This window comes from Melanerpes formicivorus, unplaced genomic scaffold, assembly GCF_026170545.1.
Source record: "Melanerpes formicivorus ecotype bairdi unplaced genomic scaffold, bMelFor1.0.p_v2 SCAF_8, whole genome shotgun sequence".
Taxonomy (NCBI): Eukaryota; Metazoa; Chordata; class Aves; order Piciformes; family Picidae; genus Melanerpes; species Melanerpes formicivorus.
The window spans coordinates 23,936,780-23,960,234 of NW_027142360.1; the positions used below are offsets into that span (position 1 = coordinate 23,936,780).

The window sequence follows — 23,455 nt, forward strand, 5'->3', positions numbered from 1 at the left end:
AGGGAAAGCATTTTAGATGAACATGCTCCCTTATTTTTAAGCAGTAATGGTCAGGTAAAACACAATGAAACAACTAGGAGAAAGTAGATATTGGGAGGGGTAATGTTAAAAATGTGAAGCAGTTCACTTATGTAGGACTTCTAAGGGGAAGACTGACTAAAATATTTGGCACCCTAGGTATAAGCATTGTTCTCCTCATGGCCTGACACTAGAATTAACAGGTAACAAGGAAGTGGTTTAGCTATTTACATATATGTTAAAACATTTCCCCCACCAAACCCCAACATATTTAGGGGGGAAACCCCACAATAACACAGACTAATGCAAAGAGTTTTGCTTATCAGTAGTGATAGTGCTTTAGCTTTGCTGTATGGAGCCAGGAGATGGACACAAGTCTGATTTGGAGAGATGCTCCCAACATCAAAGAGTTCTGCCACAGGAATGGCTCTGAGTGTTAGAGTCCTTCCATGCCTGAGCTACAATTCTAGCTTCAGACAGATGAAATGGTTATGGTTTTAATTTTTCCAGCACTAAAAAAAGTCAGAATTCTGGTCTTATTTGGACTGGAAACTTCTGAAGTATGGCAGCTTTCTGTGGGGGTCTCTATTGTGCATGAGGCTCTGAATGCATCATTTCACTTAATGAAGCCCCTTCTGCTGCCAAAAGGCTAGAAGATGTATTACTCCTCTTCTTTTTCCTTAGCAGTACATATAACAGAAGATAGCTTTTCCATGCTTATAAAATATTGACCAAGAATTCATTAACAAACCCATGCTTAGCCTTGAGGATTTCCATGGAGCTGGAGCAAGGACAATTTTCCAGCCTGCAGCATGAATTTTCTTGTGCATTGAGGTTAAGAGAATAGGCTATTAATAGTCTTAATAAGACAATGTTTTCCATTTAGGTGAAATTGCTTTCATGAATTTGCATAAGATGGCAATGCAAACAGATTGCAGTAGAATTTCATCACAAATGAACTGAAAAGATATCTATTCAGCTTGATTTAGGGGACTCACATGAAGATAACATCCAGCCTACCTATAAAAGTCTGTCTCTGCTTAATGGTTTCAGGTGATAAATGGTGATCAAAACAGCCTACAAGTTCTGCTGAGAGGCAGTGGTGAGAGCAATAGCATACAGGATTACATTAAAACCACAGACACATTATTTGTTATTGCTACCATAGGTACTAAACATTTAAGATGGTTGGCACATGTCAACCACGTGTCCTTGACTTGAGGTTTCACTTCACTCTCTTGAGGTTTCTGAGTAACAGGTGACTTGCTATATGGACCTAGTTTGATGACTTACCAAACAAATGAGGACCTTCAGCAAGAGAAAATCCATCAGCAGTGGCTAGTTGGTGAGGTCCTATTAAATTCATTTCAGATCCCATTTATTCTTCAGTTTCGGGGGAATAGGCTAATTAAGAAATAGATTGAAAGGAGAGCCTGAAAGATATAAAGCAAAATAAAGAGTATTTAAAACAAGATACATATTGTAAGGCATATTCAGAAGGTTGTGTCAATATTTACTGTCCAGCTGTGGCTTACAGTGCCTCATTCAGCCTTTAAATAAGATGCTGCATCTAGTTTGTTTGATTTTTCCTTGCTGTGGTGTATTTTATTTGCCATGCTTCTGCTGTTCATTTAAAACTAAGGGGCATTTTATCCTCAACCTTATTCAACTATTCACAGACTGAAGCTCTAATCTGACCTGCTGAGGGTGTGCTACCCAGCCCTCCCTCCTCCCCCTCCTTTCCAGGGAACACCAATTGTTTGCACTGGTTTGGGTTCCCCCCCCCATCACCCTTTCATTGTTTTCACTTACAGGAAAAGTTTAAGGCTATGGTTAGGCCAGAAGAACTAAGTCAGGAAACTTGAGCTTAATTTCCAGCAACTGGCTCTTTATCTTGCCTTCAGTAATTACAGTCTGAACAAGATAAACAATGGCAACACCAGAAAGCAAACCTTGGTCTAGTGTCCAAGCTTGCACACTCCCTCCCTTTGTAGTATCAAGCAGCTGCCCAACTCTCAGTTGGGAGATGCTCATGCCTGCTCACTACTCCACTTTCCTATGAGGTCAGATGAAGCAGGAAGGAGAAGGTACAGGGTCACTTTTCATCAAGAGATGAAAGCTGCTCCAACTGCTAGACTATTAGATAAGAGGCAACAGACCTGCCATAACCACCTACTCATGCAGAGATTATGGCTAGAGCAGCACCATCAAGGAGGAAGCTATGCAAGAAGCTCCTTTGCCCAAATCTGTCTCACATGGGTGGGACAGGGCAACTCGAGATCGCATTTGAGGCAGGACCTTCAGCAACAGATCATACAGCTCCAATAAGGAGGTGCCTCAAGAGTCTATGCAGACACCACGAAGATTCTGCATTAAGTTGCCAGAAATCTTTTTGTCTTTGGTTTGTAGTCTTAATGCTTTATTCAGTTTTATTCCCATAGGACTCTGTATCCACTCATTGAAGGCATTTGAGAGTTATAGCTGAGCCTGCTTCCCAGCTCAGCATGTTTCTCAAGCAAAACTGAAGTCATCTGACAAAAACATGAATGCAGCAGGAGGCCCCAGTGCTGAGCAGGCTGAGAAGTAGCTTGAGAGAGTGGCAAGCACACTGTGTAATTATATTCAGATTTGTCCTAAGGATTCATTAAGTTCTTTCTTAAAATAAACAAAAGCCCTCTAATTAGACTGATGCATCTCTAGTGTCTGCCCACAGCTAATTTAAACAGTTTACTCAGAAATGTCAAAAGCTACTTCTATCACAGACCAGATAGGGTTCCTGTGGCAAACAACATGTAAACACAATTTCAAATCTAGCACAGAAAACAGTTTTGCAACAGCAGAGACTCCACATATCTTTGGATGGGGGCTGTCAGCCAGCCCAGGCACCCCAGCAGGCTCACAACCCTTTCACTGCCTCACTACCACATTTGCTGGGTAAGGTATTTGCTGGTCTTAAGAGATGGAGCTGCCCACATGGCTGCAGAGGGCTTACAAGTCCTGACAGTCCATTTCTGCATGAACTGCCCATGACAGAGCATTTGCAAGTGGTTCCTCTTGCAGCCCTTCACAATGTAAGTCCAGTTGCCTGAGTTTCTTTTCATCAGTTGCATCTTAAGAGACCTGAACAACATAAAATCATTAAATATATCCTTTACCATACTTCAGAACAGCCAATCAGTGAATGCTGATGTATTCTATGTTAACTGATAAAATGGAGTGGTGTATTACTATGTATCTTGTTTGTTCACTGTATCACAGGATCACAGAAGATAGGGTTGGAAGGGACCTCTGGAGATGGAGTCCAACCCCCCCTGCCAAGGCAGGTTCACCTAGAGGCCACACAAGAACACATCCAGGTAGGTTTTGAATGGTTCCAGAGGTAGAGAATCCACCACTTCTCCGGGCAGCCTCTTACAGTGCTCCAGCACCCATAAATAAATTTCTCCTCATGTTCAGATGGAGCTTCTTCTGTTCAAGTTTGTGCTTGTTACCCCTTGTCCTGTCACTGGGCACCACTGCAAAAGACTAGTCCCATCCTCCTGAAACCCACCCTTCAAGTATTTGTAGGTATTTATGAGATCCCCTCCTCAGCCTTCTCTTTTCCAGACTAAGACCAAATTCTCTCATTCTTTCCTCATAAGAGACATTCCAGTCCCCTAATCATCTTTGTAGTCCTGTTCTGTACCCTCTCCAGCAAGTCTCTGTCCCTCTTGAACCAGGAAGCCCAGAACTGGCCACAGCTTTCCCAATGAGGCCTCACTAGGGCAGAGTAGAGGATTGCCTCCCTCAACCTGCTTGCCACATTCTTCTTGATGCACCCCAGGATGCCATATGTACAGAAGCATGGTTGTTCAGCTTTCCTGGGGGCTGCATGTTCATGGGAGCCCACCAAGCTATGTAAACACACCATATGCATCCAAGGAAAGGTTTTTGATTTAGTGTGGACTCTCATCAGCAGACAGCCTCTGACCCTGCTGTGCTCAGTAGTGAAGCTTCTCCTGGCTTCTGTAAAAGCAAAACCAAGCTGCTTAATGAAATAGAATAGAATTAACCAGGCTGGAAAAGACCTTTGAGATCGAGTCTAACCTGTCACCCAACTCCATCTAATCAACTAAACCATGGCACCAAGCACCCCATCCAGTCACAAGCCCGTACTTTCAGGTAAAGCAAAACTACCTGTGAGCATCAGGAAAGCACCATGACAGTCTGATTGGTTTCTTCCTTCAGAACAACAGTTGAATCTGTTTTAATTACTCAGTAAAGGAAGATCTAATCAAAGCACTGTGAAAAGCTTTCACAAGCATTAGTGAGGTACATGTCCCTCTTTCTGTCTGGTAGTATTGTCCTGTTCTTTACACATCTGGCCGCTAATTACTCAAAGAGAAATTTCACTAACATCATTAATCTATGGTCTGCTCCAAACACTGTTAACATCAATGGGAAGGTTCCCCTCTAGTTCACAGGCTTTTGATCTGGCCTCATAGCCCTTTATGCAGGATTTTTTTAATGCAGTGCCTCACTTATTTGAGAGGCTTTTTTATTTGCTTGCTTGCTTGTTTTAAAGTGTATCAAAGAGACATGAAAGCACTAGGAAGGTTTGTGCTCCTTTTGCTGCTAGATCATTTTGACATGCAGAGGCAGCTACACAGAAACTGACACCAAACACAAGCTACAACAGGAGTGACTTAGAGAGCTAGAGGCAGGACTGGGGTTACTGTGTTTGAAATCTACTGCTTAGATTTTTCAACATGACATCTAAAAATTAGAGGAGGAAAGACACAGAGGGAAAAATACAGAATATTCCTACACATTCATTCCAAAGAAGGAAATCCCCAAACAACCACACACACAAAACCAACCCAAAACCGTCTAAGTAGTCACAAGTAGAACTGAAACCTCTACCAGAAACCTCAATGGCGTTTCTGTAGGTAAGCTTTGAAGAGTGGGGCCAGTGCTCAACTCCCTGGGATGACCTGCTGAACATTATTTCCCCATGTCTTCCTTCCTCCAGCTATTTTCCCCCTGTCTCACTTGATGAAACTGCAAGGCCTCCATTATTAAACTGCTTTTGGTCTCCCACCTAGCCTAGTGGGATCGCAGTCTAGTTTGAGATCCCTAGGTTCTCTGTACTAAAAATAACCAAAGCCAAATGTGTCCTACTACAATTCAAGTTTTCCAAAGCTAAATGGCTAGCTGGAACATTCACAAGAAACAATTCCTTGATTGATTCAAATAGTAAACCACCTGAAACATGAAATTCCTTTCCACTTCTGCTAGTTATGTGAAATAAGCATTAAAGCCCTGGACTTTGGAGGGTGCACCTGAAATCTGTACACAGAACTGTCAAAGAAGTTTCAGAGAACCAATAGAACTATTCCCCTGGGGGATTGTCCTCTGTCCTCCCACTAACCACATCTAAACCTTTTTTTATGATCTTAAAGGAATTAAGATAATTAACAAACCAGGACAATTTCCCCAGCAGATGCATATAACTAAGTGTTAGTGCAGGGCAAACTCATTGTCAAAGTTATGCTTTCTCCTCCAGTGGCACACAGAAGCCAGCTTTTTAAAGACAAATCCCAATGTTGCCAGTATTTTTCATGACCTTAACATTTCCCCCACCACCACCCCCACAGGAGAATTCCTGTTACTCTGTCAGTTTTGTAGGTGAAATTACTTCTTCTGTCATCCCTCAATAAAAATACTAGCTTGAACAAATCTTTTTGATCAAAAAAAGCCCAATGCATTAACATCTAAATAATTCAAGTGAGGAAGCTGTCTGCACAGCACACAGCAGCCAGAGCTATCTGGTGAAGGAATTGCTACTTACTGTTCTTTCCTGGAAGGCTGCGGATGGCAGGATGCAAGGCAGTTGTGCACTCAGCTCAGTATCCCAGTGATTCTCACACAGGAACATTTTTGGTTTGTTTTGTGTTGGTTGGTGGGTTGGTTTGGTGGGTTTTTTTTTTGTTAGGTTTAGCAGAAGCCTGTAGTGATAACACAATGAATCAAAGCCTGGGCTCATTGGCTCCGTGCCCTAATGGACAAGGATTACTCATTAACAATTCTCCCTTTGCGAAACTCTCTCCAAACACAGGCTGTATTAAAATGTTGTGAATCCCAGCTTGCCTAGCAGTACAGAGACTTGAGATGCTCATTTATATCTTGGCTGGGTCCAGAGGGGAAGCTGCTGGGAAAGAAAATAATGGGGAGATAGTACCTTGTTGCTGACTGTAACACTTTTCCTCCATGTCTACATGTTTTTGGAGAATAAATCTGATGAAGAGCAACTGAAGGAGCTGGGGATGGTTAGCTTGGAAAAGAGGAGGCTGAGGGGAGACCTCATTAATCTCCACAACTACCTGAAAGGATGTTGTGGAGAGGCTAGTGCCGGTATCATAGTATCACTCAGGGTTGGAAGAGACCACAAGGATCACCTAGTTCCAACCCCTCTGCCATGGGCAGGGACACCCCACACTACAGCAGGTCTCTTCTCATAGGGAATGGCCTCAGGCTACAACTGGATAGGTTTAGACTGGACATTAGGAAATAAATGTTCCCAGCAAAAGTGGTCAGGCATTGGAATGTGCTGCCCAGGGAAGTGGTTGAGTAACCAATCCTGGATGTGTTTAAAGGTCATTTGGATGTGGTGCTTGGGGATGTGGTTTAGGGGTGAACTTTGTAGAGCAAGGTTGTGGGTTGGACTTTATGATCCTGACGGTCTTTTCCAACCTGAACATTTCTGTGATGATGCTCTCAGCCTCCTTGTCTTCCCCACACAAGGAGTGCAGGTGTTGTTCCAATATACAGACTTGACTTCTAAGTATTTCTGTTATTCTTCTCACTTTTTTTTAGGGGAACTGAACATTAGACTGAGTACTGAAGCAGCAGAATGGGCTATAAATTACAGCATCACAGGGATGTTGGGACATTAAAGTTTGGTTCCTTGGTCTGCCTCACTAACAAAGCACATCATTGTGATTTGGTTTCAATCTCATACAGCTTTAAGCATGAAACTGAGTCTCTTCACTGTAACCCCAGCAGGCTCATGAGCTTTTAGTGCACAAGGAGAAATTTGCACCTGTAGATGATGAATCACATCCTAGGTGGTCTGTGCTGCATCTGAAATTGCTGATCTCTCGCCACTGACAACAAGGGGACCTTGAGCCACTACATCCCCACTTACCCAGCAGAGAAATTTGAAGTGGAACAAATCCAAACTGTTCTGTTTCAACATCCCATCTATGCAGCAAGGTTAAAAACTTCCCTGTTTTGCATTGCTAAACATATCCAGTGAAGATGAGTTGATGTGGCAGTAGTATTGAGGCAAACTGCAGCCAGAGGGAACAGCAGGCAGCATCACCCATGGTAAGTAAGTTTGTCTGCCACATGGTATATACTCTGTCCTTCTCTACACATTTGCACTGTCTGATCAAGACTGAACACACAGACACAAGCTGCACCTCCTACTCCAGAAAACAGGCATTGGGCAAACAGTCCTCTCTAGGAGAAGGGTGACAGCTGCTGGTCCTGAAATTAGCAAGAGTGAAATTCCCCTCACTTGCCCCCAGTTTGAGGAAAAAACTAAAAAGGTATTCTTATCCACAAGCTTATGCCAAGGAAACTGCATCTCTCTACCTTACTCTTTAAAATGTAATTAATAAAAGGTGTTTCTCATGTGTTCTGCCTCTTGCAAACTCACCTGGTAGCCAGCCAAACACACTGCATGACGGCTTTCTGAGGAGATCAGTGGGAGGATGATGCCATAAGGCTGCCCCTGGACACTAGCACTCCCACGAGGGTACTGTTCTCAGGATTTTATGTCCACAGTTCACTGCAGCAGGCACTGACTGTACGATAAGTACATTTAAAGCTGAGGTTCTCTCAGTCCTCATTTCTGACTCTCTCATTTTCGTACTGTAAATTATGAGATTTCTGGTTTACACTTCATATTTAGCAAAACTGACAAAGTAGTTCTAAATAGGAGAAGTCTTCCAAAACAATCCCACCCTGGAAAGGATAGGTCAGGTGGTCTCCACAACTCCAAACATACCAACACTGTCTGATGCTTTCCAGAAAGTATCCACTCCACTGGTGCCGAGGAAACAAGAGAGGGGGAAAAAAAAGTCTTCTCTGTGGTCTTCTGGAGGTCTTCTGGAGGTCAGCAATGAGCCTTAGCAGGTGAAGAAGTGGAGGCTGAGCCCAGAAGTCCACTGAATGTCACATTAGAATCCTAGAGGTCTTTCCCAACTGAAAACAATTCTAAGATCACCAAGTCCAGCCATCAACCTATTTCTCCAATTCTGAAGACCTTAAATCTTTTTCAGCTTTCAGTCTCCCTCAGCATTAGTCCTAGATAGGTTGGTGGCACAAAGTCCCTAGAGATGTCTTGCCCTAAAGAAAGGCATTTTCCTCTGTGTGGATGGTGTTTGTCAGACAGCAAAGAGCTCACCACAAAGGAAACTGAATTTATTATCCCTATTCACTGAGGAATTTGTTGCATTAAAACACTTCTTCCTTTCACCACAATGAGGTGGCAAGTGGCAAAGTGGTGCTTTGTCCACTGATCAATACTTTCAATACACTGGAGGAAAGCAAAAGAAACAATAAAAAAAAATCCACCTCATCAAAAGGAGATGTTGCCTGTAGCAACAGCATGTGCCATTTCTGCTCCAAGCCAGGTGCCCACTTTTTGTTGTGGCTGATGTGCAAATGAAAACTGAAAAGAAAGGAGCTGGAGCCAATCAACTGCATCTCCTGCAGTGTTATGAGAGACTACCTGCACAGCATCAAGGGAGAAGAGAAGAGGTTCAAAAAATCAGGGATTTAAAAATGGAAAAGAAATCTTTAAGATGGCATTCCATACAATTGTTTAAATATAATATGCAGTTCTAATATAATACTACTACTTCATTTTAATTGCAGAAAACTGACATGCTACAAACTTCTCCAGGCAAAGCTGAGGTTTCTTCTGTAACTGGCAAGCAGCAAGTGTTCTAAAATCTATCCATAGGTCCAGAGTTGTTTCAGTTGAACAAGACCCCTAAGATCATCAAATCCAACACCTCCATGGGCATTAAACAATGTCCCAAAAGGCCATGTCTGCATCTTCAGGGACAGCGACTCCACCACCTCCCTGGGCAACTCGTTCCAATGCCTTTTTCTTAGTATCCACTCTAAGCTTCCCCTGGCACATAAATGACCAGAAACAACTTTTTTTTGCACAGAAAAGCTTGTCAAGAGCTGTGCAACTTTCTGCTTTTCTGCTGCCAGGAGCTCCAGCACTGTGGAAACCACAACTAGTGAGAGACCTTAGGTTTGTTTGCTAAGCCAAGGGACATGTTTCTTGACTGAGACATGTTTGTGCTCAAGAACTTCTTTTCCCTGTGCTGACAGCTCTCAACATGAGCAGTGCTGCAGACAGCTGAGGGCTCATTTGAACCAAACTGTGCCTCAGCACAAACCATTAGTTGCAGCTCAGAAAGCACTCCCAACTTGATTACAGAATACAGAATTAACCAGGTTGGAAAAGACCTCTGAGATCATCAAGCTCAACCTATCACCCAACACCATCTAATCAATTAAACCATGGGAACAAGTGCCTCATCCAGTCTCTTCTTAAGCACCTTCAGTGATGGTGACTCCACCACCTCCCTGAGCAGCACATTCCCATGGCCACTCTATGAAGAACTTCTTCCTAACATCCAGCCTAAACCTCCCCTGCCGCAGCTCGAGACTCTCCCCTCTTGTTCTGGTGTTGCTTGCCTGGGAGAAGAGACCAACCCCCACCTGGCTACAACCTCCCTTCAGGGAGTTGTAGACAATTGCCACCAAACAGCAGTTAGCTGAAGTTTTTCTTTCATCTCTGCAGCACCCCTTACTTATGATTGCTACACAGAAGAGTACTAACACAGAGTGAGTACTAACTTTCATGGGACTGCTGATCTTGGAGCCTCTCTGTCCCAAATTAGGGACAATTAAGGGATGTCATCCTCTGAGATTACTGTGGAATCAGGGCCCCATCTTACCTCCTTGGCTACTCAAAACTTCCTGATCCAAGGCACTGGTTTGTGGCCACTGTAAGACCTGCATCATCTGCACCACATCAGGTGATGGTCTGTCTCCTCAGACCAGCCATGTCCTACTCTTGGGTACTCTCAGAAATATCACTGGGCACCACTGTGACAAATAAAGGAAGTTTTCATCTCTTGAAGGCCAGAATTCTCATTTCTTGGAAGAAATTATCACTAGCACACAATAAATTTTATCACATGAAGGTAGTTAAGCAATCTTAATAGATAAGGCTGCTTCCGAGCAGGCTAAAAGAAATTAACAGCAAGGGAATGGGTGCAAAATCTCAGAGAAAAAGCTGTAGCAGCTGGTTTGGTTTTTCTCCTGCTGTTCCAAAGCAGAGAAGTAGCTCCCCTTTTAAGATTAGTTTAGTTTATTCAATAAGTTTCTCATTAATCAGAGCCTCTTTGTTGTAAGTTGCTCTCTAGCAATGCTGTTTCTGGACAGAGCAAAATTTGTTCAACAATCCTGTGTTGTGCCCTGATGAAATCCAAGATTCTGTCTTCATCACTCACACATTTAAAGTGTGGGGGGGGTGGGGGGTCAGGAAGGGTAAAATTACCATGGAACAATCTGTCCCAAATGATGGCAGGCAGTTAATGGTTAGCCAACATGCTCTAGCAAGAGCATATATGTTGTTCCACCTTCCAGGGCGCAAGAGGAGAGCTGAGCCTATGTGGAATCAGCCACAGCACCAGATACTAAACTTCAGTTTGGGGCACCTGGTCTACCTCCCTGTAGGTGACTTCAAACTGTGAATGAAATACAAAATGTATTTTTCTATGGATAAGTTCTGGTTATTCCACATTAAAATCTTTACAAGTGAGAAGCTAATTAAGGCACTGATGTCCCATACTTAGGTTTGATTTTGTTGGGTTTTTTTCCCCCCCCCCTCCTGCTAGGGGATAAAAGTTTCCAAGTCCCTAGAAGAATCACAGCTTCAAGTCAAACATGCCAGTACAGTATTAGCTGATAAGAAGCTGTCCTGGAAGCCCTGGAGTAAATAGATACTTGATTCTTTCCATTTTTTTTCCTCTTGACATTTTGATGTTATACAGTATGGCAGTGATTGAGTTCAGGAAGGGTTAGCCTTCATTTATGTAAATACTTGGAAAGATAAAAACATTATGAAATGTTGATCTATTTCCAGTAAGTGAATGCTTTGTCCTTTCACTAATAGGCAGTTCTTTTAAACTAAATGTCAAAGGTGGTGAATGAAGCATTAACAAATAAATATTGGGATATTTTTAGATGGGCTTTTGAATTGCTAAAATAGGCACGCTAAGTAAACCTGTTCTGCAGACTTTGAAACCTCTGCTTGTTTCTCATGCTGTGCCTGGTGTCAAGGAAAAAGAAAGATGTTCAAAAGAACCAGTCCCATAGCTAATAAAAAACCATATGCTTCATGATGAGGGAGGGAATGCAGTCAAAGCATCATGTGAACAGACATCGTAAGCCACTAGAGGTGCAGCAGGAGCCTCTGCTAATGGCATTTGGCAAATCAGAGTCACTACTGACCTTCTAAGCCATACTCTCTTTTAGAGGGGGCTCTACTCAGCTCTGAGACATTGCAGGTAGATGTCTGCTTTCATTGCTTATTGAGATGGAAGGCTGCAGATCAGGCATCAAACCTCAAACAGATACCCAGCACAAAGCACATAGGAGCTGCCCCATCGTGCCCCCACGACCACCCAGGGCACAGGGGAACATCACACACCTAGATTATTGAAAGCTCATTACACTGCCTTATTGCATCTAGGAGAAGAGGAACATCAGATTTGGCTGCAAGGAATCATGAAGAACTCAGTTTGAAAGAAGTTGCCTTCTTCCTTCTACATCAGGGAGGAAAATAAGCCAAGAGTTGAGGACAGCCACACTAACAGGGTGGACCAGAGTGCTGATAGCAACAGGCCCAGTGGAGGCAAGGTGGTGAATAGGGACCAGGGATCAGCCAACAACAGCAAGAATAGACAGTTTCAAAAACATCACTGAAGACACAATACCTGTGCCCACCTGATAGCCACCCAGGAGGCAAGGAAGAGGCAGGATTGGAGATACCCACATGACACCTCCCAGGAAAAATCCAGCAGCAAGCCAGGACATGAAGAGAAAGCACAAAGCACACCTACAACTTATCACAAGCCAAGACTAGCCTTGCAATTTTGAGCTTAAATAGCATCCTGAGCCCATGAGCAAGCTGTGTGGGAGGTCTCAGGTGAGGCAAATCAGGGCTCTTAATGACTATTAGTGGCCTCAGGACCCTGTTGTAGAGCAGCTCACAAAGCTTTGGCTGTTCTGTAGCAGAATATGAAGAAAGGGCAAACACAGTTATGGTCACTTGTGGCAGGCAAGAAGAGTAGCAGCAGCAAGGCCAGACACTTCATGTTCTGTTCACAGTGGGAAAACTGAGATATTAAAAAGTTAATGTCATGGGTTCAGCTGAAGACTATTTGTGACTTCACTTAGCTTACAAAAAACTAAAGGATGTGGAAATTAGGCAGCACTGGGCCCTGGACATAGCTGAGATGTTGCCAAAATTAGAAATGTGAAAGAATGTCACATTATCTTTCAACTGCCTTCACCTTAATCCCAACAAAATCTGCCAGGATTGTGCTGGTGGAGGCCTTCCCACCTTGTTATGGAAGATGTTGGGAGGATGTCTGGTGAAACTGATGCACAGCTCCTAAGCACAGCACAGCAAAGGGCTCTGAAGAGGCCACAGCTCTCCTAGGACAATGGTATCCTTACCCATGGAGGTACAAAACAAGCATGAGGTACCTACTTCCATAATTAGCAAGAGCAAGCAAGCAGACAACACCCATGTGGTAGGGATTAAGAAACAGGTGAAACAGAGCACAGTGACAGAGACCAAAGACAACTGGGCTGAAGACCCTTATTTCATATACAGGTCAGTCAGATCACAGTATCCCTGTTCATTAGAGGTTGGAAGGGACCTCAAGAGATCATAAAGTTCAACCCCCCTGCCAAGGCAGGATCACCCAGGGTAGTCCACATAGGAATGCATCCAGGCAGGTTTTGAAAGTCTGCAGAGGAGGAGACTCCACATCCTCTCTGAGCAGCCTGCTCCAGTGCTCTGTCACCCTCACTGTAAAGAAGTTTCTCCTCATGTTGAGGTGAAATCTTCTATGTTTAAGCCTGTACCTGTTGTTCCTTGTCTTATTACTGTGCACCACTGAAAAGAGCTTGGCCCCCTCCACCTGACACCCACCCCTCAGATATTTATAGGCATTAGTCAGATCCCCTTTCAATCTTCTCTTCTCAAGACTAAACAGCCCCAAGTATCTCGGTCTCTCTTCACAGGGGAGATGCTCAAGTCTCCTAATCATCCTCATGGCTCTCCATTGGATTGTCTCCAGCAGGTCTCTGTCTCTCTTGAACTGGGGAACCCACCTAGAGAACAGCTGGTGCTGAGGAGTGAAAGGGATGTGAAGACCACAGAAAAGAGCGATGACTAAGAAGAAAATTAAGGGGATGTTAAACAACAGATCTTGGGAGAATGAGTTTATTCTCCTTTCTTTTGTTTTCCTTTCTTTCCTAATCTTCAGTTTCCATCACAGCATTCTGAAGGAACAAAGTACTTCCCTTTTGGGAAGAAAGAAATTCACCGCAGTATAAAGTTTATTAGGTTTAACCACCACAAATCAGGAAATGGAGAGGTTACTCATCTCACAGCAGTATTAACTTGGGCTTACTTTGAAGCAAAGCTTCATTTATCAAAACCTAGTCTGAATACTCTTTTTTTTTTGGTCCAAAATTGGGTCACATCCCAAAATATGAACCATTTGCATTGGCAGATGCCTCCGCTCAAGGCAGATCCCTTATCTCAAATCTCACTTGGCAGATGCATTTCGTGTTGCTGTCTCGTCCCACAGCAGAAAGCACACAACAAACCCAGGTTGTCTAGAGGATAGTGATGGAGTAGATGACATGCATGGAAAATGTGTCTAGTTTTGTTCCTCTTGCCAAACCTTCCCAAGGACAGGAGTCTTACAAATTCATGAATTTTAGGCTTTAACTGTTGCTCTAAATCAAGTGTGTAGGATGAGACACGTGTGAAAAGGGGCAAAAAATCAGCTCAAAGCCTGGCAATTCACCTACTCAGCAGCATAAGACGCTGAGCATAAGCATAAGCTGCTGAGTCTTCAAGAGGGGATTGGATGTGGCACTTGGTGCCATGGTTTAGTAGTCATGAGGTCTTGGGTGACAGGTTGGACTTGATGATCTTTGAGGTCTCTTCCAACCTTATTGATTCTATGACTCTAATGAAAAGCCATTGCTCCTTCCTCTGCATTGTCTCCTCACAAATATGGAGCCAAATTAGAGGTTTTCTTTCCCCTCAAGATTTCCTTAAAGTTTCATCTAGCCAGTGGAGGACTGTGGCTATAACTCTGAATTTACAAGCCTTCCTTTAAAAACTGTATTTCCCATGAGCAATGGAGTTTCCCACCTGGAGGATGTGCAATGCTCATAAAGGACACAGCCCTTTTTTGGCTACTAATCAATGGTGGAGTAAGTCCTCAGGAGCCTGTGGGATCAGTCTCTACATTTCACCAGCCCATTTTAGCCATAGCTGTATTTCTTAGACATAGAAACTGATTACCACAGTGGCAAATGTCTTTTGTCTGGCTGGAACTAGCAGGGAAGTGGGCTCCAGCAAGAATTAGAAGCCCTCCTACCAACCTTTTTGATGTACAGAGATACTTAACCCAGCCATGCCCAGCTCACATGAACCAACCACCATGTAGCATGGAGAGCTAAATTCCAGTTTCTAATCTCTCAAATTGGATTCAAAAATTAAAACAAGACTGCAGCAATGATCAGTAGCTAGGGAGCTGCTGTTCTGGGTATCATGAGGACTACAGCTGAGCCTTAGCTGCAGCACATGAAATATTTTTGGCTGAAGCATATGTTTGTGCCTATGTGTAGGTCTGATTCAGTGATTCTGTGACGTGCTTAGCAAAGAAATTAATGCCACTGACAACTGAGTGGCAAAAATCATGGCTTGCTCTTTTTCCAGTAGTGTTTCCCCTGGAATAACTGATGGTGATATATCTCAGTGTAAGAAAGACATTTAGGTCCTGGAGGGCGTCCAGAGAACAGCAAGGAGGCTGGTGAGGGATTTGCAGAGCATGTTTTCATGAGGAGTGGTTGAGGGAGCTAGGGTTGTTTAATCTGGAGAAGAAGAGGCTGAGGGGAGACCTCATTGCTCTCTATGACTACCTGAAAGGAAGCTGGAGTGATGCCAATGTTGGTCTCTTCTCCCAGGTATCCAGTGATGGAACAAGAGGAAATGGGCATAAGCTGCACCAGAGGAGGTTTAGATTGGATAGTAAGAAAAATTTCTTTGCTGCAGGAGTGGTGAGGCATTGGAACAGGCTGCCTGGGGAGGTGGTGGAGTGATCATCCCTGGAGGTGTTCAAGAAGCTGTAGATGTGGTACTTCAGGATATAGTTTAGTGGTCATGGTAGTTGGGTTACAGTTGGACTTGATGATTTTAAAGGTCTTTCCAACCTTGGTGATTCTATGGCTCTATGATAAACACAGCAGTAGAAGTTGATGGGAGCATCAAAGGTACCAAATATTGGAGTGAGAGCTTGATTATTAGGTACAGCTGACGTTGTTCTAACATTATCAGACCGGTGACCTCCAACATGCTGCCAGAAAGCCATCCTCATGTAAACACCACAGAAGGGATTCCTTGCTGTAGCTGTGGAAATTGCCTAGATGCTAGAAGGTGATTGTTTCATTCAGATTGTGTCTCATTAATATGCAGCCAATAAGAATACATCCTGCCAAATAAAATATTGGAGGGGGGGGGGGGGGGGGGGGGGGGGGAAGGGGGGTGTAGAAATGCATGCAGAAACATCAGTCTTTATAAACAGGGAGGATTTTTTTCTCCTGGATATGAGATAGCAACCTAGAAGTGTAGATAAACCCTAGGTCTGCATCAGTTTTCCTCCACATGCAGTTCATTCCAAAGAGAGCCAAGGAGGGGTATAACAGCTCTTACCACTTTCCATTTAGTCCAAGAAAGATAACTCAGAGTTAAAAGATGAGACAGAGCTGCTATTCAAGTAGGTGATGGACTGTCACCTTGAACTACACAAGACCTAACATCACTGCTATAGAGTGACACTCCCTATATGAGACAAGGTTTGCCCTGAAGAACCATCAGCTCTTACATCTTCTAGGGAAGTTTGACAAAGCATAATCCAGTTGTGGTGTAAAGTGGACTTTACAATGAAGTTCACCGAACATAGGCCTCTCCTCTGGCATTAACCATGAGATACCTCTTCTCCCAGGCAACCAGCACCAGAACAAGAGGACACAGTCTCAAGATGTGCCAGGGGAAGTTTAGGCTTGAGGTGAGGAGAAAATTCTCCACAGAAAGAGTAATTGGCCTCTGGAATGTGCTGCCCTGGAGGTGGTGGAGTCACCATCCCTGGAGGTGTTCAAAGGAGGATTAGATGTGGCACTTGAAGCCATGGTTTAGTTGTCATGAGGTGTTGGGTGATAGGTTGGACTCGATGATCTCTGAGGTCTTTTCCAACCTCATTGATTCTATGATGCTATGGTAAAAATTGATTGCCTGAGGAGAGGGGTCATTGATAAACACCAGAGACTGCAAACAGGCAGTAGAGCAGAAAAATCTTCATTGGTCAACTTACCTACAGCTCAGAGAGCTGTATTCTTTATTTTAATACATCACACTTTCTGAATCTCTTTTAAAACTAGCATAGTTAATACTCATTGTATCAGCTTAATCATTGACTTGTTGCTTAACCTGCCTTGTTACTTAGCTCTTTAAAAGTCAACAGATAATAATATGAAATAAATAAAACCTTTGTCACTCATCCCTGCATCATGTTTTACGTAACCCTCCTGAATATGAGTTGCAACAGAAACCTTTGAACAGCATGCCAGGGAAATGCTGATAGTCTTGTTTGGAATAATACCATTTTATTCCAGGAATTTCACTGTAATACTTCTAGGCTTCTTGAATGGAATAAATCCGTGTTCCAGAAATATGCTGCTCCTCCTTCCTTCCAAGCGAAAAAGGTTGATCCGAAAAGGCTTGGAGATTCTTATTTTGAGACTCCCAGTAAGAGTGGGCAGAGATGTGATGATTTCTGTGATAGGAATATCAGCCAGCAGGTGCTAAAATTAAATGAGACCTTGACTGCCTTTACTCCTGACCTCAGATTACTTCGAGGCAATAACAGAGGTGTGAAAAAGCACTGGTTTCCTCTACCTACCCATGATCCCTCTTCAATCAACATTGCTTTAACACTCTGCTTCCTAGTCTGGTGTTTGAGAAATTAAATAGAAATCAGGGGTCCCTCCAGTTTTTACCTTTAGGTGATGGATACTCAGGAACTCCCTGCTGAAAAGTTAACTGCTCTCTAATGCAGCATAGAGGGGGGAATGAAAACAATTAGAAGTGTGCAATGGCAGGGCTCTGATGTCATTGAGGTTGTGGTGGGATAGGTCATGCTGCTTTAGGTGGTACCTTGGATGGATCACTGGGGTCATGGTGGATTAGGTCATGTTACTGTAGGGGCTGCCTTGGATGGATCACTGGGTCATGATGGAATACAATACAGAATAGAATACAGAATTAACTAGGTTGGAAAAGACCTCCATGATCATCAAGTCCAACCTATCACCCAACACCATCTAATCAACTCAACCATGGCACTAAGTGCCACATCCAGTCTTATTTTAAATACTTGCAGTGATGGTGACTCCACCACCTCCCTGGCCAGCCCATTCCAATGGCCAATCTCTCTGTGAAGAATAGGTCATGTTACTGTAGGTGCTGGCTTGGATAGATCACTGGGTGATGGTGGAATAGGTCATGTTACTGTAGGTGCTGCCTTGGATGGATATAGGCTCTTTAGGAAGATCAAGTCATCAGGGAGGTGGAACTGACCTGTACACAAGAGCAGCAAACATGCATGGGAGCTCTGCCTCGGGATGGAGTTTGAGCCAGTTGAGAATTTATGGGTCAGGATTAGAGGCAGACCAATGAGGGCAATGATGTGGTGAGAGTCTCCTACAGACTGTCTGAAGGGGAAATAGGTGAGATTTTTTTTTGGACAACTGGAAGAAGTCTCATGTGTGCAGCCCATGGTTCTCATGAAGGACTTGAGGCAACCCAATATCTGCTGGAGAGACAGCACTGAAGGTACAGCAATCCAGGTAACTTCTGGAGCGCATTGTTGATAACTGGTAACTGACTATAATGGATAAGAAGTGACTGAGGTGCTGAAGAGAGGACCTGATTCTTTAAACCAAGGTGGAGTTGCCTGGGAGAAGCTTCAGCTGCAAAGATGAGACAGTGAAGTTAAAAATCTGATGAGGCAAGAACAAGATCATAACTTTGCACCAGGAGAGCATACTTTGACTTCTTGAGGACTGGCTTGCAAGAGTCTTATGGAATATGACCTCAGAGAGAAGAGTGGTCCAGAAGTGCTGGTTGCCATTCAGAAATCACCTCCTCCAAGCTACAGAACAGCCCATCCTAAAATCAGAAAATCAAGCAGAAGTGCCAAGAGGCCTGCATGGATAAACAAGTTGCTCCTATCTACAATCAGAGAAAAGCAGCCTACAAGTGGTGGGAGCAGTGTCGTGTGACCCAGGAGGAAGATAAAGCATGAAAGGATGCAGAGATGCTGTTAACATTGCATCTGGTGAGAGATGTGAAGGGCAAAAAGAAAGGCTTTTACAGGTGCAACAGCAGCAAAAGGGAAATGGGAAAATTTAGGCTTGGTGATGCAGGAGGCAAAGGACCAGGCACCCAAGAACATGGAGAAATCCAAGATATTTGAAGCCTTCTTTGCTACAGTCTTCACTGGTAAGCTCAGCCTGCAGGAATCACAGATCCTTGAGATTGGTGTGGAAGTCCAGAGCAAAAAAGACTTACCCTCCAAGGAGCAGAATCAACTTAGGGAACATCTAAACTGCTTGGACATTCCCAAGTGTATGGATCCTGATAGGATGTATCAAGAGGGCTGGAGCTGCTGATGTCAGTGTGGTGCCATTTGCAATTGTCTTTGAAGGGTCATAACACCTGGGAAAGACTCCTGATGACTGGGGGGAAAAGCAAATATCACTCCTATCTTTAAGAAGGAGGCAGTGAACCTGATCTCTTTCTACCCTGAGAAGAGTGACTCAGTGAACAAGGGGAGGTCTTGGCTTTAAGAGGCTTTCAGCACTGTCTCCCATAACAATTTAGTCGACAAAAGGGTGAAGCACTCTAACTAGAGAAGTGCATATGGGGCTGCCTTTAAAACTGGCTAAACTCTTGCTCTCAAAGGTTTGGGATCAGCAGCATGAAGCCCAGCCAGAGGCAGTAATCTCTGGGTTTCCCCAGGGGTCAGCACTGGGACATTCATTAATAAGCTACGAGATGCGACAGAAGGCACTTTCAGTAGCTTTGCAGATGATCCAGAACTGGGAGGAGTGGATGAGAACCCAGCTGATTGTGCTGCCACTCAGAGAAGCCTTGATAAGTTGGAGAAACAGCCTGACAGCAATCTCATGAATTTCAACAAAGTGAAAATCAAGTCCTGCACCTGGGAAGGAATAGCCCTGTGCACCAGCAGACATTGGTGGGTTGGAACAACACTTAGCAGAAAACCCTGGGCATTGTGGTGAACAACAAGCTGAACCTGAGTCAGCAATCTGCCTTTACAGAAAAAAGAGGCCAGCAGCCATTTAGGCTTTATTAGGAGGCACCCTTCCAACAGGTCAAGGCCAGTGATCTCTCTCACTTGCTAAACCCTGGTGAGACCCATCTGGGTTGCTGGGTCCAGTTCTGAGCTTCCCCCTGGCACGTAGGACATGGAGTGAGTCCAGCTAAGAGCCATGAAAATGTTCAAGGGGCTGAAGCATCTGACATGTGAGGAAAGGCTGAGACTGTTAAGCCTGGAGAAGGCTCAAGGGGGATCTCATCAATATTGGTGCATGAACACCTGATGGGGGAAGTAAACGAGATGGAGCCAAATTCTCCTCAGTGATATCCAGTGGCACAACAAGAGGCAGCAGACATTAACAGAGGGAAGCATTTAAACATGCAAAAGTGAAAGTGGTCAAATGCTGGGCTAAGCTGCCCAGAGAGGTTGAGGAGTCTCCACATTTGGCACTATTCAAACAGAGCTGGACACAGTCTTGGGCAGCAGTGTGTAGCTGACCTTGCTTCAAGCAACAAGGGATTGGACAAGATGATCTCCAGAGGTGTCTTCCAACCTCAGCTACTCTCTAATGCTGTAAGAAATGATGTGTTGAGGAGGCATTTTAAGCTGCTCATAGCTTTTTGTGGAATGGGGATAGAAGTGGTTGCTTGGAAAGAGGGAAAATGTGGTTGCGGGATGTGGTTGATGATTTAGAACCACCAGCTGCTCCTCATGCTCTGACAGTTCCTGTAACCAATGCAGCCAACAAGAACAAGGGACAGAGAGCCTGGCTGCAGTTTGCCTCCCAGCTGTGTCAGCTGTGACTTTGCCCTGCAGCTCTGGCCAAGCATGACATTTCCCTTTGTGCTCTGGCAGAGCTGAAGGTGCAGAGCAGGCTGGTACAGCCTTGACCTTCGGCCAGCCAGGGTAAGCCCTCAGCCACCTGCCACAGCCTGGCTACCCCAGCAGCTGCTGTGAGCAGGAACCTCAGCAGCAAGTGTCCTTCTTTGGAGCCAAACCCCAGGGAATTTGCTAAAAAGCACACCCATGCTGTTATCAAGTCTGTGTTGCCCTGGGGTCTCATGTTCCATGCCAGGACTTAGCAAGGCTCAAGAGAAGCCACACACAACAAGAAGAAAATACAGAGTCAAGTTAAAGAGTCCAGTGCAGCTGTAGCTCTTTTCTGTACTATGCCCAAACCATGGAAAGAGGTAAAGCTGCAGCCAGGACAGAGCAATGGGGAATGGGAGATGAACAGTGCAGGATGGAGGATATTGCATTGCCTTGGTAAGGGAATTCCCCTTATCTTAATCATGACATCAGCAAGCTTCTCCAAGTAATACCCTCTCTGTCCACTATGGTTATGCCCAGCAGACAGAAAGCACCTGGCATGGTGCTTCTGATGATGACTGCAAGATCCTGAGGGCACAACTGTCTTTTGTGTAGTAGTGGCCCTGGTGGAGTAAAATAATGGTTGGACTTGATGGTCTTGGAGATCTTTTCCAACCATGGTGCTTCTGTGATTTATTGAATACCAAGAGGGCACAGTCTCAAGTTGCACCAGGGCGGTTTAGGCTGGATGTTAGGAAGAACTTCCCAGAAAGAGAGATTGGCCATTGGAATGTGCTGCCCAGGGAGGTGGTGGAGTCACCATCACTGGAGGTGTCTAGAAAGAGACTTGATGGGGTGCTTGGTGCCATGGTTTAGTTGATTAGATGGTGTTGGATGATAGGTTGGACTCTATGATCTCAAAGGTCTTTTACAACCTGGTCGGGTCTGGTCTGGTCTGGTCTGGTCTGGTCTGGTCTACTCTACTCTACTCTACTCTACTCTACTCTACTCTACTCTACTCTACTCTACTCTATTCTATTCTTCCTGGTTTACAAAAGTTGTCTCCTTGAGGGTGATGCTCTGAAAACTTGAGAGAGACCTCGGCGAAACCACAGATCTGAGCCATTGGTTCATTTTAGACAAGTTCCAGTGTTTTCTTAACAAATATTTAACAAAACAGCCCTGACCTGCTCAGAGGAGCTCTAAATTTGCTCTGCAGGTGGAGCTAAGCCTAAAACAAAGACTGAAGTAGATGCCAAAAGTTTGTACAGCAAAAGCCTGAGTCCTGAGTTTATTGAGCAGGTAAATATGGTTGCACGCAAATAGAAGCAGTCTGTTGGCTGCCACAGCTATCCAACACAGTAATTAAATGGAGAAGGGAAGGTGTTCAAAGGAGCAAGCTTTTATTCTGATCAGGACTGAAAACATCCAAATTCTATTCTATTCTATTCTATTCTATTCTATTCTATTCTATTCTATTCTATTCTATTCTATTCTATTCTAAATGGCATGCTATTGGGAAAAAATATGTTGACTCCTGTTTTGCTTTGTTAAAGACAGCTCAGCATGAGAGAGAACAATCTTACTACATTTCTGACATCAATGTCTGTCTTTACTTACCTGATCTCACACAGGTAAAAATCCTAAGCAGTATAAACACTAAAACAAAAAGAAGGTTGAGATTAAAAACAAAAGAAGAAAAAGACAAATGAACAATTTTTCCTCTCACAGCCAAATGTTGTTATCAACTGGAAGCTAAGGAATAACTGATCTCAGGATGTGAGTAATTAAAAGCACTTTTGCAAAGCAGCATTCCAGGCTGCCTTCTGCGTACACACGTAGAGCTGCAGCAGGGTTAGTGCTGTTACCTCACTGGTGGTGTTAACTCGTCCCATTAAACACTTGGATGACATCAGAATAGGAAGGTTTTTAACTCACCATTCATTTCTTCCTGATTTCAGGAGAGGCAAGCTTTAAAACAAGACCTGAGTGAACTCCCTGAACCTTGGGATGATGCAGGGTACCAGGTTTTGTCCTAGCCACATGGTTTTTTAGCTCAAGAATCTAGAGAACTCCAAGTTCTGTTTCCAGGATCTGGGAGCCGATTTCCAATCCATCCTCAGCCCTCTGTGTGCTTTGGCTCCTATCAGCAACTCGCTTTTCACTTTTTCTCTTCTCCCCTTTCTGATCTTTTAATTACAAGAAACACTCACTCCTCTCTCTTAAAATTCAAATAATTAAAGGCACTCTCAAATGGGGAGAAAAACAAGATCAGAAATCTGCTGTTTACAGAATTTCCCTTAAGATAATGAGCAAACTGGAAGTTCTCAGTGGTTATCTCGCAGCAGGAGTCAACTGGAAACATTCATGCAAAACCATGACACATTTTGCATGACCTTGAATTAATTTTTGCCTTGCAACTTTCCAATTAATTATATTAAACACATGAGACTCCTCCTGGCACTTGGTTAACATCTGGATGCTCTTGCTATGGTTTTTGACCCAGAAGTCTGTATATTCTCTCTGCACTAAGTGATTATTTCCTTGGATAAGTTTCTCCTCAAGTGTATTTTCATGGTTTCTGTCATTGTTTTTCCTTTCTGTCTACAAGGGACATTTTGTTTGGCTCTTTTATAAATACAAGAAGAGTATTAATTACCATCAGACTTCTGCTAGTAGTGCCTACAAAACATCAGGTGTCAAGGAAAGAGAAGCTGCAGCTTGCTTTGGTAAGGAAGGTCAGCGGATAGCAACACTGAACAAGATACACCTAGGACTTACTGTCCCACTTCTCTCACAATTCACTTACTATCCTGCAGCCCATCTCTTCTACCCTT

The 23,455-nt window shown here is 43.9% G+C and overlaps 1 protein-coding gene across 3 annotated transcripts in view; it reads right to left on the reverse strand.

Annotated features, from left to right (window-relative positions):
• Nucleotides 1-6,037, reverse strand: part of NR1H4 (nuclear receptor subfamily 1 group H member 4) — a 45,967-nt gene extending 39,930 nt beyond the window's left edge. For all 3 annotated transcript variants that reach the window (XM_068142734.1, XM_068142737.1, XM_068142733.1), the window contains exons 1-2: nucleotides 5,849-6,037; nucleotides 1,312-1,451 (exon numbers count right to left, since the gene is read on the reverse strand). In XM_068142734.1, coding sequence (XP_067998835.1) covers nucleotides 1,312-1,396 — 85 coding nt within the window. In that variant the 5' untranslated portion in view covers nucleotides 1,397-1,451; nucleotides 5,849-6,037. The remainder of the gene's footprint in view (nucleotides 1-1,311; nucleotides 1,452-5,848) is intronic.
• Nucleotides 6,038-23,455: the final 17,418 nt, after the last annotated feature.